The 15,753-nt window shown below is 37.8% G+C and overlaps 1 protein-coding gene across 4 annotated transcripts in view; it reads right to left on the minus strand.

Moving 5' to 3' along the window:
* Positions 1-330: 330 nt before the first annotated feature.
* The window catches only part of DCC (DCC netrin 1 receptor), a 999,406-nt gene continuing 983,983 nt past the window's right edge, over positions 331-15,753 (minus strand). For 2 of the 4 annotated variants that reach the window (XM_075932654.2, XM_075932652.2), the window contains exons 28-29: positions 9,754-9,896; positions 331-6,618 (exon numbers count right to left, since the gene is read on the minus strand). In XM_075932654.2, coding sequence (XP_075788769.2) covers positions 6,529-6,618; positions 9,754-9,896 — 233 coding nt within the window. In that variant the 3' untranslated portion in view covers positions 331-6,528. The remainder of the gene's footprint in view (positions 6,619-9,753; positions 9,897-15,753) is intronic. The other 2 variants (XM_075932653.2, XM_075932651.2) reach the window with 1 other exon arrangement.

The following is a 15,753-nucleotide window of genomic DNA, read 5'->3' on the forward strand; positions in this document are numbered from 1 at the left end:
AATCCTCATGCACAAAGCTAGTGAATTCTTTGTTTTCACTTAAGGTCACTGAGGGTACATCTACACTACAGAGGAAGATCGAAGCTATGGCTGTTGATCTTCCAGGGTTTGAATTAGTGGAGTAAGGGAAGTGTTCTTCCTTCAATTTCCCATAGTGTGGACAGCACCAAAAGTTGAGTTAAGGTACTTCGACTTCAGCTATGCAGTTAGTGTAGCTGAAGTCGCATAGCTTAATTCGACTTTGTCCGGCAGTGTAGACATACCCTCAGTGCAAATTTAAAAAATGCCTGACCTTAGTACACATACCAGACAGCAGGGCTTTTGTATCAAAACTTTATTTATTAAACAAAAAATGCACCATTGGAATAACATTTCTATAAAAAATGAATATGAGACTGTTCTACAGTGCATTACAAAACCCCCTTTTTCTTCATGTAGTAGTATACAAGATTGTGTGTAGAAACAGTCATTTATTTTTAAATTGTAAGCAAGTTTCCTTTCGCATAGAACAAGATTTACACTTAAATATTGCAATCACTAGTCTAATTTGGTTAACAATGCTAGAATTTGACAATTTAAAGAAACTGTTCATCGTCTCAAAATGCCATTTTTAGGCCTTTTGTAACAACAAGATTTTTTTTAAACTAAGGCTAGTTAAAGCTGTAGTGTAACCCTTTTCTACCACATTAAGATATCACTAGTAGGCTAAGAATTCATTTGAATTACCTTGCAAAGCCCTTTAAATGAAGAGATATTACTGTTTTCTTCAATGTTGTAATAATTAACAACTACTGTCAGTGTTTCACAGTAGCCATCTTTTGTGAGAACTCAAGTGGCAGATGCTAGTGAATATTTAGCAAGATAGCCAGTTATTCTTGAGTATTTTTACACTTAGGAATGAATAATAGAGTTTCAAAGCATAGCACACTGAGATATGGGACACCACAGCTTTAATAGCCAGCTCTAGGGTTCCAACCAAATCTCCCTTTTATCATAAATTATCCAAAAGAAAACACTCTAAATAATAAATTAAATATTACTTATAAAAAGTTCACCCTTCCCCTCCCCCCAGCCCTCCCATCCTACACATGGTGACAATTCACAAATGTAGGAACTGCCAGGTATATTTTACAATAATAAAAACAGCAGTTTTTCCTTCTTCTACCTACATTGCTTTCTTCCACTTCAAAATACATGTACAGCATACAGTGAGAGACATTGGTCTGTGCCACTTAAAAAAAAGTCAGAATGACGATGCTTAAAATGCAGTCTGCTGAGATCTGAAAAGAGGGACTCAGCAAATTCAATTTGAAATCAGACAGGACACATGCTGGCCAAAAGAGAGACAAGCCAAACAGATAAGAAAAATAATCTCTGATCACTTTCAGTAGTTTGTGGTTTTGCTAATAAGCAACTTCCTTCATTCAGTTTCCAGTGCTTCATGATTTTCTAAGGTATCACAACTTTGTTCTCAACTATGTTACTCTAATTTTGTTGATTCAATTATTTTGATTGCAGTGGGGCTACATTAGTGTATAATTGGAGTAACACCATGGAAAATCAGGCTTCAGAATAATATTTCATTTAAGAGAGGACATTTTAATAATGCAATGTAAAAATCATCAACTCCCACAAAATTTGATGACCCTGTTCCTATTCATCGCATGCTGAGCAGGATAAGGCCTTTTATCAACACAATAGTTCACAAAAACAATCAAGATGTCGGTTTAGTAAATTACGATTTTGTTCTTCATGTTAAAAATTCTTAGGGCAAATTTGAATGTACGAATAACGTGACCGTCATATTTCTTCCATTTAAGTTAATGGAGCTTTTATTTCAGTGGAATCAGAATGGTACTATTTATGTTTGTGATCTATTTATATATTAGTGGGTTTTCTTGTTAAAAAATACAAAGTTATAAGACTAACCTGGGAATTGTATTCACAACTAGGGGTGGGCTAACTGGTTTGGAAAAAAAGTAACAAGCCTGGAATTATTGGAAACATTATTTTGAAACTCCAAAAAAGGTAAGCTAGGCCCTGATTTTGCAGACTGAGTCACCTGTGTGGTTCCCTGTACTCATATAGAGCTGCAAAGAGTTCAGTTTGCAATGCTTCTGCAATTCATGACTTCTTCAGGTCAGGAAGAAGAAATTTCCAAATATCATGGTTTGAGGCAACTTTTGCATTATTATCCAGTCTAGCCCATGAAGCAATGAGATCACATGGGAGTACACAAGTTCTTCTGTTAGTTTATTAACAAAAAAGGTAAAAGATGATAGACAGGTTGCTAAATGTTTGGATATTTTCATGAACTGAGCCTTTAAAAAAAATAGCCAACAACCACCAGATTAATTTTAACAGCTAAGTTCTCAAGCTAAAGGCCTCTTAAACAATGAAGTTCCTGGAAAAACTTAAAAAAACAACAAATAATCTACCACCATCTTAAAGACTAACAAAAATGTAGATGTTATCATGAGCTTTCGTGGGCACAACCCACTTCTTCAGATGAATGGAGTTATTAAAAGTTCAGTTTTGAAAGAAATAGGGGGTTGGGAGTGCCCAGGCAAGTTAAAACGTTGCCTTCGAAACTGGACCTTTAATAACTCCATTCATCTGAAGAAGTGGGTTGCACCCACGAAAGCTCATGACACCATCTACATGTTTTGTTAGTCTTTAAGGTGCTGCAAGACTATTTGTTGGTTTTTAAGTTTTTCCAGGTATAGACTAACTCAGCTACTCCTCTGAAGCTTTTGAACAATGAATTTCCTGGCAGAATTCCACATCCGAGGTTTGCTCTGAAAAAAATATGCAGATGTAGAATTCTTAACTGCAAGCTCTTATCTGCTACCTGCAATGGCAGCAGTGTTCCTTGTAAGTGGTGTGCTTGCGGCCATCTGAGAGAGAGTCAAATGCTGCCTAGCTGACTAGCAGAGCACCCACAGCCACCTACAGCTGGCAGCATGTTTTTCTACTGGTGGTGCACATCCACACATGCCTTCGTGCACATAACAAAATTTGTTCCATGCATGGATGGAAAAAATTAGCATGAACACTGAATAGCAGCCCAGAAAAGCATTCAGAGGCATGATTAGCTAGTTACTTTCCATGGCAATATCAGCTTTTTAAATTCATTACAAGTTGTTTTATCTTTCTTTACATTTATGAGGGTTTTTGCAGCAGAGGATGATTCAGTCTCAATAATTTTTCATTTTAACTATTCTGGAAGTTTGGGAATCAGTCAAAACTATAAGCCATTTTAGAGCTGAATTAGCTGCAAATGCAAAAATGCCTTTGAAGGTTTTGTGCTGTTACATTCATATGAGTCTCACACGCTTAGATATTTATGTAGAAGTTCAATATTTAATTTAAAGGACAACTAAACTGAAATATAAGTTAAGTAGCTATTTCTTTGACAATACTAGTCAAAGTTTCTGGACTTCCTCAGGTAAAGTTTCTGAAAGGCATTATTGGTCCAGGGATCCTTCATTTTCCTGTATACCCAAATTAATTTAATTTTGCTTGACATAACCCACAGGACTACAGATTCTTCTTTATCTATCAAATGAAACTTTAACGCAGTCAGATTTAGGATTAAACCTATGTACTGTATAAACTCAAATGGCCAGAGGAACAAATGGAGGTAATCTACCAATGTTTGTAGCTTAGTACTGCTCCAGAATATTTAGAAAACGGATAAAGTAAAAATTAATCAAAACACTCACTCACTTTTTACGTGAAATATGTATTCAGTAGGTACAGTTTTACTTTTCCTAGTAAATGTTAAACTTAATTTGCAGAAGAAGTCTCTTACTAATGAGAGTGATGTTTAGCATTTCTTGATATTAGCTAATAGCATGAGCTAGTCTTTTCCATAGTTTATATATAGGATAGAGATGCCAGAAATTTATTTTTAGCTCAGATTTTGTCCCCAGTTCAGCAAAATTGTACTGAATTGTATAAGACAACTTCACTTATGTAAAGTTAAACAGAAAAACTGATGCATATATTAGGACACAGCTATGACTGCAAGTGCCTACATATTAAGGATGACTGAATCACTGTGTAATATTTAAGAATCTCCTCTTTTTTGAAGACTCATGGGTATGTCAAATCAAACTTGATCTGAGTCATCTAAAAGGTCTGAAATTTTGCATTTCTTTTTCATTTCCAGTTTCTCTCTGAGTTTAGAAATGGAATTGCTGTAGAATCCATAAGAAAGGCTTGTGAGGAATCCAGATCAATTTTGCAGACTTACAAGGGCCTAATATTTAAAACAACAGGAGCTGTATTCACAAAATGAATATGATAATCAATGACATGGGACAGCTACACAATAACTAATGTTCAGATAAGTATCTGAAAATTAGGATGCTTATCCAAACAAAATCCACTTGTTTAAATTTTTGAGGTTCACTCATCACATATTTTAGATAATTTTGTACAATGTATATATTTAGTTTTATATTAATGTTCTATTGATTAAAAGCCTCTCTTTAAAGTCCTATGAGTCAGATCCTTTTTTCTTACTACTTCTGTCTTACTCTAGGAAAAGGATAGTAGAATTTGGCCGTATGATCCAAAACTTTGCTAGTAAAAAAGAGAAGTTGCAGAACTTTCTTAGATGTTGCATTTAAACCTTACTTGTGGAAACAAGACTGTAAGTTGGGACAACATGGGATCTAATACCAGGACTATGAATTTGGTAGTCATTGTGACAAATGTACTTGCTTTGTTTTCAATGGAAGTTCTTGATAGAAATCTGACAGAGCATAAACATTCAATCTTTCACTGAGATACAACTTTCTTAATTCTTAGGAAATTTTGACTAAAAACTGAGCCAACTGAATAACAATGTATTTTTGTAAGAAACATTTTCACAAACACACTAGAGTTTCCAATGAAGCATTTGAGTTCCATCCTTCACATCTGATTTCCTCTCTAACACATGACTGCGGAAAATAATCTGAATTATTACTTTTGTTCTAGTGCCATTTTACTCAAAATATTTTATTCGGGGATTCAGATATAATTACTCACCTAATAAAAAGAACTATTAGGTTGTAAAGATCCCAACCCTTCCATGCTCTTTTAAAATTATGACCTACTCAAGCTTGAAATCAAAGGCAGAACTGAATGGAGTAATTCATCTGAAACTCTCTTATTGGGTTTTGTAGCCTCCTAACTGATAAATATGCAAATTAGTTCCCTTTTGGTGATTCAGCTGCATAAACAGGGATTAACTCTGAATGCAGTTGAAAATTCAGCAATAAAAAGTATTCACAAAATAATTTAGTCAATTCAAACACTTATAGTTATCAATAAACATTGTAATATGAAGTTAGACTTCTAGAAGAGAGGGAAAACACTGAATGGGTTCCACTAAGGACACTGCTATGGACTGATGCTAAATTATAGTAGAATGTTTCCCTCCGCCCCCATGTTTGAACAAGGAATAGCCTACTGCAATCAAGCTCCTGTAATTTGTTTACCAATTATGCATCACAGTTCCTTAGTTCATTCTCATTTTCTTGGGTTTGTTGCTTGTCTGTAAAAACTGCGCTGTGTCCATCTCTGCTAATGGATAGGTCTTATCTTCCTCTGTGCCTGCTCTAGTGTTACTTTCCAATTTCTGCTGCCTCCATTGAGTTAAAGAGAAGTCCTTGGTGACTGTATCACAGAATTCATGGAACTGAGCAGTCTCAAACAGGAGGCAGAGGAGAAAAGGTGTGGGAGGAATATCAGCCCATTTTCCTCATTGCTGCTGCGAAAGATGGCCATGAAGGCGCTTTCAAATGTCATCACAGTGCAGTGTGGCACAAAGGCCACCCAGATTTAGAACTGTTCTATTCCAAGCTTAAGCACATAATTACTGTGTGTCAGAGAAGATTGCATATCATATCCTCTTTTTGTAAGTATATGGCAGCTGGCAGTGTGCCGCTAATGCAGATTTTCTATGTTCCCGTTTTCTGTAACCAACTATAAAATGGTAACTATGGGAGGATTTCCAAATACTTGCAAAAATGGGTGGATTTTACAGCAACATGGTTTGTGCAGGATAAGTTATTTGAAATTACAAAAGAAATGGGAATTATTTGTCTTGTTTTGTGCTGTTGATAACACTTGCAATCCTTTGGTGCTATGTCGTGATTATTTGTTATGCATCCTCTGGTATCAAAAAGCATATATTAAAAAAAGAATGAATGTCCACACTGACAAATGGTGTATGTTTAAAAAATGCATCTGAATGCAGCAAAATTAGATTTTCACACAAAACTACACACCTCTAAGTCAAATGTGAGATAATCATGACACCTCAAATATTACAAAGGCTAGCAGTTCAAAATGAGCAATCGAGTGGCATCAGTGAGGCCTCTGCAGTAGTAGTTTCACTTATTTGCAAGGGCCAAATTTTGTTGAATGAATGTCAGTGAATAAAGGTGGGTTGCGTATGTGTGTAGTGTATATGAAATACTTGTATGCTGCAACGTTCCTGGATAATATAAAGTATCGATTCATCAACAGTTGTTAGAAAGCTGAGCCTGTAATAGCATTAAGTTGCTTCATTAGCCCCTCCAGACTGGCCATTTGCTCACTCAGATCATCCTGTTCATACACCTGCAAAAAACCATAAATCAACAGTCAATGTGAGTCAATAACCAAAAGCCTACTCTACAGGACGCAGGTGCCAAGCAGGGACAAAACCACTTGAAGCAAAGCATTAAAACACTTGTTCTCAGATTCATTACTTTTCTCAACTGAGACCCAATCACCTCCCTTCCCCCCTTCCAGTGCCATCAGCAATCTCCTCTCCTTTATATTTAATTGGTGAACTTGAGGATCAAACTCTATGATGCGGCCTAGAATACAAGTTTATGCCTGCCCGATGACAATGCTGCTTGCAATATTCCAAATCCTGGATTATTCCAGAGTGGACTGACTGAATGGATGGGAATACAGCCATGATGCACTGGAATTTAGTACAGAGACTGCTCCAAGGAGTCATAATGAAAGGCTTGATTCTGCCAGGAGCTGAGCGCTCTCAACTCCCAGGCTGCGTCTAGATTGGCATGATTTTGCTCAAATACTTTTAACGGAAAAGTTTTTCTGTTAAAAGTATTTGTGCAAGAGAACATCTATCCTGGTATGTGCCTTTACGCAAAAGATTTGCTTTTGTGCAAAAGCATCCATGCCAGTGTAGATGCTCTCCTGCACAAGAAAGCTCTGATGGCCATTTTAGCCATTGGGCTTTCTTGTGCAAGAAATTAACATTGCTGTCTACACCGGCCCTCTTGTGCAATCCCTGAGTGGGAGCGTCAGAGTATTTGTGCAAGAACCACTGATTTTGTACATTACAAATACTTGCGGCCAGTGTAGACAGGTGGCAAGATCATGCCAGTCTAGACGCAGCCCCACTGTAGTTAGTGAGCCTTAACTCTTATCATTGCAGTTAATGGGATCTGCAGGCAGCAGTGCCTTGCAGGAATTGTTCACTACCTCAGCAGGATTAGGGTTTGTGACAGAAGTGGGAGGTGGGTGTAGAGAGGACAGCCAACTGAGTACCTGTGATGACCAGCAACTGTATCTATAAGTAGGAACCACTGACCTCAAAAGTTATTGAGAAAGAGTAAAATGAATGATTTTCTGCTTTTGACTCACTGAGAGTGAACTCAAACACTAGTTATTTATGGGGACTTTTCAAAGTAAATGATTTGAAAGCTCTGTGGGATACCTGAAGCCTACAGGTCTGGACGGAGTTAAGAATCCAATACCATAATCGCACCTCTGAAGAAATAAACTTAAATAACTCCCACAGTCTACACTCTCCCGCCCCCAAAACTTTATCTGCCTAAAGAGCCTATTAACTCCTGTGCCATTATTTCCTGTAAGTGCTCCCACACTTGCTGAGTCTGAAAAATGTCCCTCTTGGGAAATAAATTGTGCTGCTGTTATAAGATATTTAGAGCTGAAATTGCATTTCATGTTACCAAATGTTCTGTGCTAAATTGCTCTGTATGTTGGTAATTTTACCAAAGAAGTCATTTTCATGTATTTGCCCCCAATACAAGACTCCATGCCTCTTATCTCTTCTAGGTGGTAGAGCCAGTAGGATTTGGAAGAAGTTCAAAGAACTAGTAAGTCTGCAGTAATCCACAGGACTGCTCTGTGACCACCTTGCTCAGTAATGGATTTTACGCACTGGCACGCTGGCTCAGTGCTACACTTCATTCCAAGTACTATTTGTTTCAGTCTCATTATTGCTGTAGAGCTAGACTCTGAAAGTGAAAGTCCAAGTGATTGTGAGAATCAGCGGGATAAATCCACAGCAAGGGGAGTAAATGCTACTTTGAAAAGTCACTTTTTTAGTTTGTCGGGGATATTTATCTATCTTATCTGCTTTGGAATGAGCTTTGAGATCTGTTGATAAATGTTCTATGATATGAGTTCTGCAACTAGATCTGCAGTTAGAAGAGTGAGTGCTGTGCATTATTATTCCCATTACAAAATGCCACTGGTAGCATAAACCTCACTAGGGGGGAAAAAAGCCTTCTGTGTTAGGAAAGGGTCAAGTAACGAAAACCACACTTTGACTACCTTTACTCTAATATAATGTGAGAAGAATTCTCTCATAGCAACACAACATTGCTTATGATACTAACAACAATAAAAGGACACAGCATTTAACTGTCCTATATTTGTATGGGCAGCAGACCAAAAACCCACTATATGCATGTCAAAAACAGATTTGTTGCTTTTTCCCATCCCCGAGGTTGCAAACATAAGAGGATTAGGTAACAAGATGCCAGATGAACCTGCTTCATGATGCACATAGTAAGCCACTCTCACAGTCAAGAAAATTAAAACATTGTATAGAACAATCTGCCTCCCTTATTTTGTTTCTTCTTTTTCTTTTGCTTTCCCTGCACCTTTTCTATGATACTGTATCTAAGACTCTTAATAGAAGTTAATGGGATTGTTCTAAATTTCCTATAAATATTTTCCCTCAGATCCTCTCTCTTCATCTTGCCTATCCCTTTCACATTATTTTTTCTCTCCATTGTCTGGTATCTCTTCATGTCTTCAGTATCTTCATTGTCTGTATATAAAAAAGTTTTTCCTGCCAGACAACAGAAGTTCCTGCTGGACAACAGAATGATATCATCACGTCATCATCATCAAAAGGCAAAGCAAAAACAGCCAGAAAGTGTGGGGTCAGTGAGCAGAGGGCACACCCCCTAGTTACTTTATAATGTTTTATTCCTTAACTTATTTTTTCCTGACATCGGTTTTCTCATTCACTCTCTCGCATCAGTACCTTGTTCCTTCTGGATCTCATGCTTGACAACTAGAATTGTTTTGGTCTTTCAACCAGTACAAAAGAGACCATGTAGTCTCAGAGGGGTAGCCATGTTAGTCCATATTTGCAAAACTAACAAGGCCTCCAGTGACATGTTAGAGACTCACAGCCACAGGACTCCTTGTTTTTTTAATATGAAGTATAGGTACAACAGGTTATTTGTCCATCTGTATCAGACCCAGACCCGGATTTAAAGACTGCTGAAATCAATGGAAATCACTTTAGCAGACTTTGGATTGGACCTGTTGTTCCCTAATTGCTATTCACGGGCATATGCATCACATAGGCAGAAATTAAGCTGTTTAACTAAAATGATTGCACAGAGTATGCTCTGGCCCTTCATTTAAAGGTAATATTATTTGTGACAAGACTCTTTTTGTTAAGATTCTTCTTACATTAGCTGGATCCTCTGTCTGTTTGTTGCTTTCTTCTGAAACTTCTGGGGCTGTTGGCACCGAGACTGGAAGCAGAGGGGATCGCGCTTTTCCCGCTAATCCAAGTGATGCTGTTTTCACCTGAGCCTTGGGAAGGTTAGGCCCTGAAAAAAGAAATAAGTCACAATAATAAGGTATGAATAATCTGTATAGGGGAACAATGAGGTTTAAGCCATCTATGCAAAATGCACTTGATATAACTGGTTAAAATTGGCTTTATATTTTCAACCCTAAATACAGATAATCTTTTCCAAATGTTCTTATGTTGCTTCTTCCTGAAGGGGCTCGAATTCCAGTTGGAACACTCTGGATGAAACTCTGCCAATTAGATTTCACTGTGAGCAAGCTCTAAATCCTATTGCTGCCACATTCAGAATGTCAAGTGTTTTGGAACATCTATGTCATTCAGATGGCAGCTGTTTTTGCCACGAGGCCAGACCACTGTGGGCTTGTCTCCCAAAAATAGGAGTTAAAATCATGCCCAGTCCTAACACTAAACTACAGTACACGGAGGTGGTGGGAGTAATGGTTGCTGCAGTGTTCACACTGCCTGTCATCTAATGAGACATTATAATGAGGCTCCCAGTGGTTGTTCTGGTGGAAATTAAAGATCCTCTGTCATGTTTTATCTTTTAAAACAACATGTAATAAAACTACCGTCCTGGCCAATGTATCATCTCTAACTACTCATGGCTATGTGTAAGCTATTGCTGATCACATAATGCAATGAGTATATGACTGATTTTAAAGACACTGGGATAGTATGAAAAGGTAAGGTGCTATAGCAAACAAAACACACAGTATTAATTAAAGAAAATGTGCACATATAAAAAACGCATGCTATTAGAGGTGAAGTTTTTAAAGGAGCAAGCATCAGCCTAACTCTGCTCCCACTGATGCAGGGCCAGCCCACAACATTTTGGCACCTGAGGTGGGGAGCTCAAATGAGACCCCCCCATGCCCTCTCACTTGGGCCAAAACTATGAAAGGTCTCAATTCTGCCTTCTTCTTATTCTACTCCTCTCATGGTACTGCTCTGCTACCTCAATATGCACCAGCAGCAGACACAATTTTCTACACTCTGGGTCCTACTGGCACCCCCCCACACAGTCTGGCTCCTGAGGCAGCTGCCTCAGTTTGCCTCATGGGAAGACCAGCCCTGAACTGATGTCACTAATGTGTAAACCCAACTCAATCCCCTGCATCTTTGAATATCCCTTAATCTGAATCTATTCCGCCTTGCCTCTATGAACACTTAACCACTGCAAGGCATGTTTGTGCTCTACAGTAAATTTTAGGTTGAGATGCCCAGGTCACTAGCATTCTCCAGCTTGAAATTTTTCTTGGGGTGTGTCTAGACTACATGCCTCCTTCGACGGAGGCATGTAGATTAGCCAGATCGGAAGAGGGAAATGAAGCCGCGATTAAAATAATCGCGGCTTCATTAAAATTTAAATGGCTGCCCCGATCTGCCGATCAGCTGTTTGTCGGCAGATCGGGGCAGTCTGGACGCGACGCGCCGACAAAGAAGCCTTTCTTCATCGGCACAGGTAAACCTGGTTTCACGAGGCTTACCTGTGCCGATGAAGAAAGGCTTCTTTGTCGGCGCGTCGCGTCCAGGCTGCCCCGATCTGCCGACAAACAGCTGATCGGCAGATCGGGGCAGCCATTTAAATTTAAATGAAGCCGCGATTATTTTAATCGCGCTTCATTTCCCTCTTCCGATCTGGCTAATCTACATGCCTCCGTCGAAGGAGGCATGTAGTCTAGACACACCCTTGGAGAGTACACTGCTTGTTAGGGTTGTGGAATCTTTCTCAAACCTTGCTGCTATCAGTTATCAGAAGATCATTGCTAACACAGACGATCTCTTTCGGGACAATGCTCCATTTACTATACGGTGCAAGACTTTTTTAAATTCGGTTCATTTGTCTCTTCTGGGAATCAGGACTAAAACATATTTGAATGAATGAGCCTCCCCTCCTAATCACCCATGATGTTACTAGGAGCAAGTCCTTTCAGATTTCTGTGCTTTTGTTTACTCATTTTTAAATGGGTGTAATAATAATGGCCTACTTTATGTAAGTGTTTTATAAGTTAGATACGGTCTTGTAGTAAGCACCATCTCTGTAGTACATGAATCATAAAGTCTCAGGGGGGTTGCTGTGTTAGTCTTCAACTTAAAAAACAATGAGTAGTCCTGTGGCATCTTAGAGACTAACTCTATAAATATGTCTGTCTGTCTGTCTATCTAGAGACACAGAGAGAGTATCATGAGCTTTTGTGAGCAAAATCCTGTGAAGAAGTGCTTTTTGTCCACAAAAGCTCAAGATGCTATATCTATTTTTGTTAGTCTCTAAGGTGCCACAGGACTACTCATTGGTTTTTTTTCTGAGTCATGTTAGGCTTAATTAAAGAATGTTTGTAAAGTGCTGTAGGATCCTTCTGTTAAAGATACTAGCATGTGGCATTATATAATATTGCTAATGCAAGGTGGCATTCTATAATATTTTCCATATCTATTACTACATCAGTTTGTTCTCCCTCCTCCATGTATAGATTAGCCATTAGGAACAAAGTCCCTTTACACCTTGTTCACCTTGTCAGATTGGATGGTAAGGGCACCCAGTCTGGTACCCTGCCCTGATAGTGGCCCATGTGTGATGCTTCAGGTGAAAATGAACACCCATCCAGGACAAATAATACATCAATGGTATAATCTTCCCATTGGCTCTGGTGGAAAATATCTGATTGCCCCCATCTTAAGCAAATATCAGTTTTGGTCATGTAAATTAGACAGCCTCAGTTTAAACCCAGACTGTCCATGCTAAATTATAGGGTTTAACTTTAATCATTCATTGCTTTTGTTCTTCCCCAACAGGTTCCAACCTAATGCTTTCAGTCATTGTAGATCATTAATAGATCATGAATAATAATTCTTTGGGGGCCATCAGTGATACCACCAAGAGGAATAACTCTTCCATGGTAGGGAAAGCAACTGCTTCAGATGGAGAAGAGGAAGTTATCCCATGCTCCCAATAAAAGATTGTTGTCATGACAGTTTTATGTATTTTTTACAGCTCTAGTGAGTAGCCAGGAGACAAAAACTGCAGATTAATTTTCCTACATTTCAAAGATATGTTTTTTTACATTTTTAATTACATTACAATATGTATAAAAGAGATAAAACATTCACGATCTGCAGCAGAGAAAAAACAACAGAGCAAAGAGAGAATGAAATCCCCCATGCAGTCCCCCTCAGCACATTAGTTGTAAGTAATTTCCAATAAAGAATTATAAAAAAAGAAGACTAAAAGGAAGAGGCCCATGTTTGTACATTCCCTGAGTGTCAATATCTTTGATAATACAAGTTTAACTGAAACAACGAAAAAGGAAAGTCAATAGTGACTAGAAACAATATCTAAAAAAGATACAAACCCTTTGCAAGCTCCAGTTTAGTAGCTAAAGAGTTCTTTCACTGCTGGCACGCCAAACTTCCCAGTACGTCAAAGAAAGAAGAGATGCTAAAGCTATCCCCAAACAAATACAATCTTTTAAGTGATAGAAATTCAAATAATTTTTTTAAGAAAGAAAATTTGTTTCGCTTCCAATTATTCAGAAAAAAGCAATTTTCAAAGGGAAAGAAAACTTTTTTTTTTTTTGGCTGTTAAAAGATTTCTGCTGATGTTGAAGTGAATGCATATTCTCTCAGCTGCGTTAATGGAAGTATTCTTAAAATGTGTGTTTGACCAAGCAATATCTGGACTCTGGCTATGTCAACAAAATCCATTTGATATGATAAGACATCAGTATTTTTTGCAAGGGCTACAGAGAAAGAAGACAAAGACCTCCAGATAAAATGAGAAATCCTCACCCAAAGGAAAACATTATGAATCAGATTTTTGGTAGATATCCATGGGTATGTATCCATGTTGATATAGATTGAGTTATGTCCATTTACATCAGGTGAGGATCTGGCTCTATATTATTAATGTCCTTTAGTTTGTAGTTTCAAGATGCATTTAGTAGTATGTGTAGTTTATATGATGCAGAGGGAGTGAAGACCAGAACTGTCTAAGAAGCTTGTATGACCCAAACCCACAATAAAGGGGGCTTTTCACCAGGTGTGAATTTTGCCAGTGGTTGTAGTGATTTATGTTTGGTTGTTTAGTGATCTACTATATGTGAAACAGTAGCATGGTTTCAGTCCAGTTCTGAAGGACAGGGGCCTCCGGTCGAGCAAAGCACTTCTGCCCATGCTGAATTTTAAGCACAGGACTAGTGACTTCGGTGTAACAGACATACATCCTTAAAGAACATTCTGAAATGCCTTGTTATATAAGGACATGGTTCTCCATACCACATATCATAGGGTATGCCTACACTAGCCCCCTAGTTTGAACTAGGGAGGCTAATGTAGGCATTCATAGTTGCAAAGGAAGCCCAGGATTTAAATATCCCGGGCTTTATTTGCGTGTTCCCATCCATTTGCCATTTTGTAATTCCACTAGCCCGAAGTAACAAGGAGTCGAGAGGTCTAATTTGTTAGTCTTTAAAGTGCAACTGGACTCCTTGTTGTTTTGACTGCCTACTCCGACTTGCTTGACCTTCATGGATCTGGGGATATGTGAACCTTTTACATGGAGAGTAATGAGTTTAAGTAAACTACAGAAATATGCTGCCATAATATTCCTGCTGTAATGCATATTTGTACCTGTAAATTCCATGGTAAAAATCCTGTAACTCCTATGTAACTCATTATAGTAATTGGCTTTAAAAAGCTGATTTTCTGTTCAAAGACAGATGTTCCCTCCTGGATATTGTTAATGAAAAGCCAAAATGACAATTAGCATTTTGTTTCCCCTTCAGCTCACAAAAACAACAGGCAATTTCTAATGCTTGTAACTAAAATGATAACCAGAAAATGTTACTTAAGTAACCGTACATTTAAAGTTCCCCAGCAAATGTTTACAGACCATTGTCAAAAGAGATACCCACAACATAGAATTTCATTAATTGGACAGACAGTTAAGACACAAAGAATACTGAAAGACTAAGCAGACCTCTCAATATAATACTCTGGACACAAGGTTGGGGTGGTAAGTGAACTAATTTATGTAAATGAATTACTAATATAATTAACAACCCTTTAATTTCTAATGCTTCTGAACCTAGCAGGAGTAGTAGAAGAAAAATAGGAACCATAGGCTCGTGAAGAGAAAAATGACAGGGCTCATCAGGTGTATTTTTCTAACTAGCCACAGCATGAATGTACTGTTTTAAAGTTGTATTTCTTACTAGGTTTATTAATTAAATACTTCTTTCGCTCATTAGTGATACAACATATGGCTTCTAGGTGCAAATATTCCAACTAGTGTCTTATTTTAGAAGGCTATGTTGAGCACATTATGTTACTCTAATTTATATTTCAACAGCACTGCATATCGATGGGCAAACAAGTGTTCTGTAACATCATTATATGAAGATAACTGTAAATATGTTTCCTTGAGTAGACACCTAGAAACAACGACAATGGACACCAGGTAAGTTTTTGTAAGTTGTAAAGGCAATATATTAGGAACTTTATTGACACTGAGGTCAATAGCAAAATTCCAACTGACTTTTGTGGGGCTAGAATTTCACTTGATGTGTTCAGTATTGGTTAATCTACCTCCAAAACATTCTAGAAGAAATAGAATGGTACCAGAGACAGCCATAAAATAAATTAGGACTGTTTAGTTCAGAGAATATGTTAATAAAAGGATGACATGTTAGAGGTATGTAAATCATGCATGGCATAGAGGTAGTCAATGGTCCAATTATATTCTCTCACAAAGCAAAGAAAAGGAGCATTCAATTAAATTTAAAGTCATCACCTTTAAAACTGATTATAGGAGATATGTTTTTACAAAATTCATAAACAACATAGAATTCACTGGCACAGGAAACACCCCCAGTTTC

The sequence above is a fragment of the Pelodiscus sinensis genome, chromosome 6 (assembly GCF_052426305.1).
Source record: "Pelodiscus sinensis isolate ZL-2025 chromosome 6, ASM5242630v1, whole genome shotgun sequence".
NCBI lineage: Eukaryota > Metazoa > Chordata > Testudines > Trionychidae > Pelodiscus > Pelodiscus sinensis.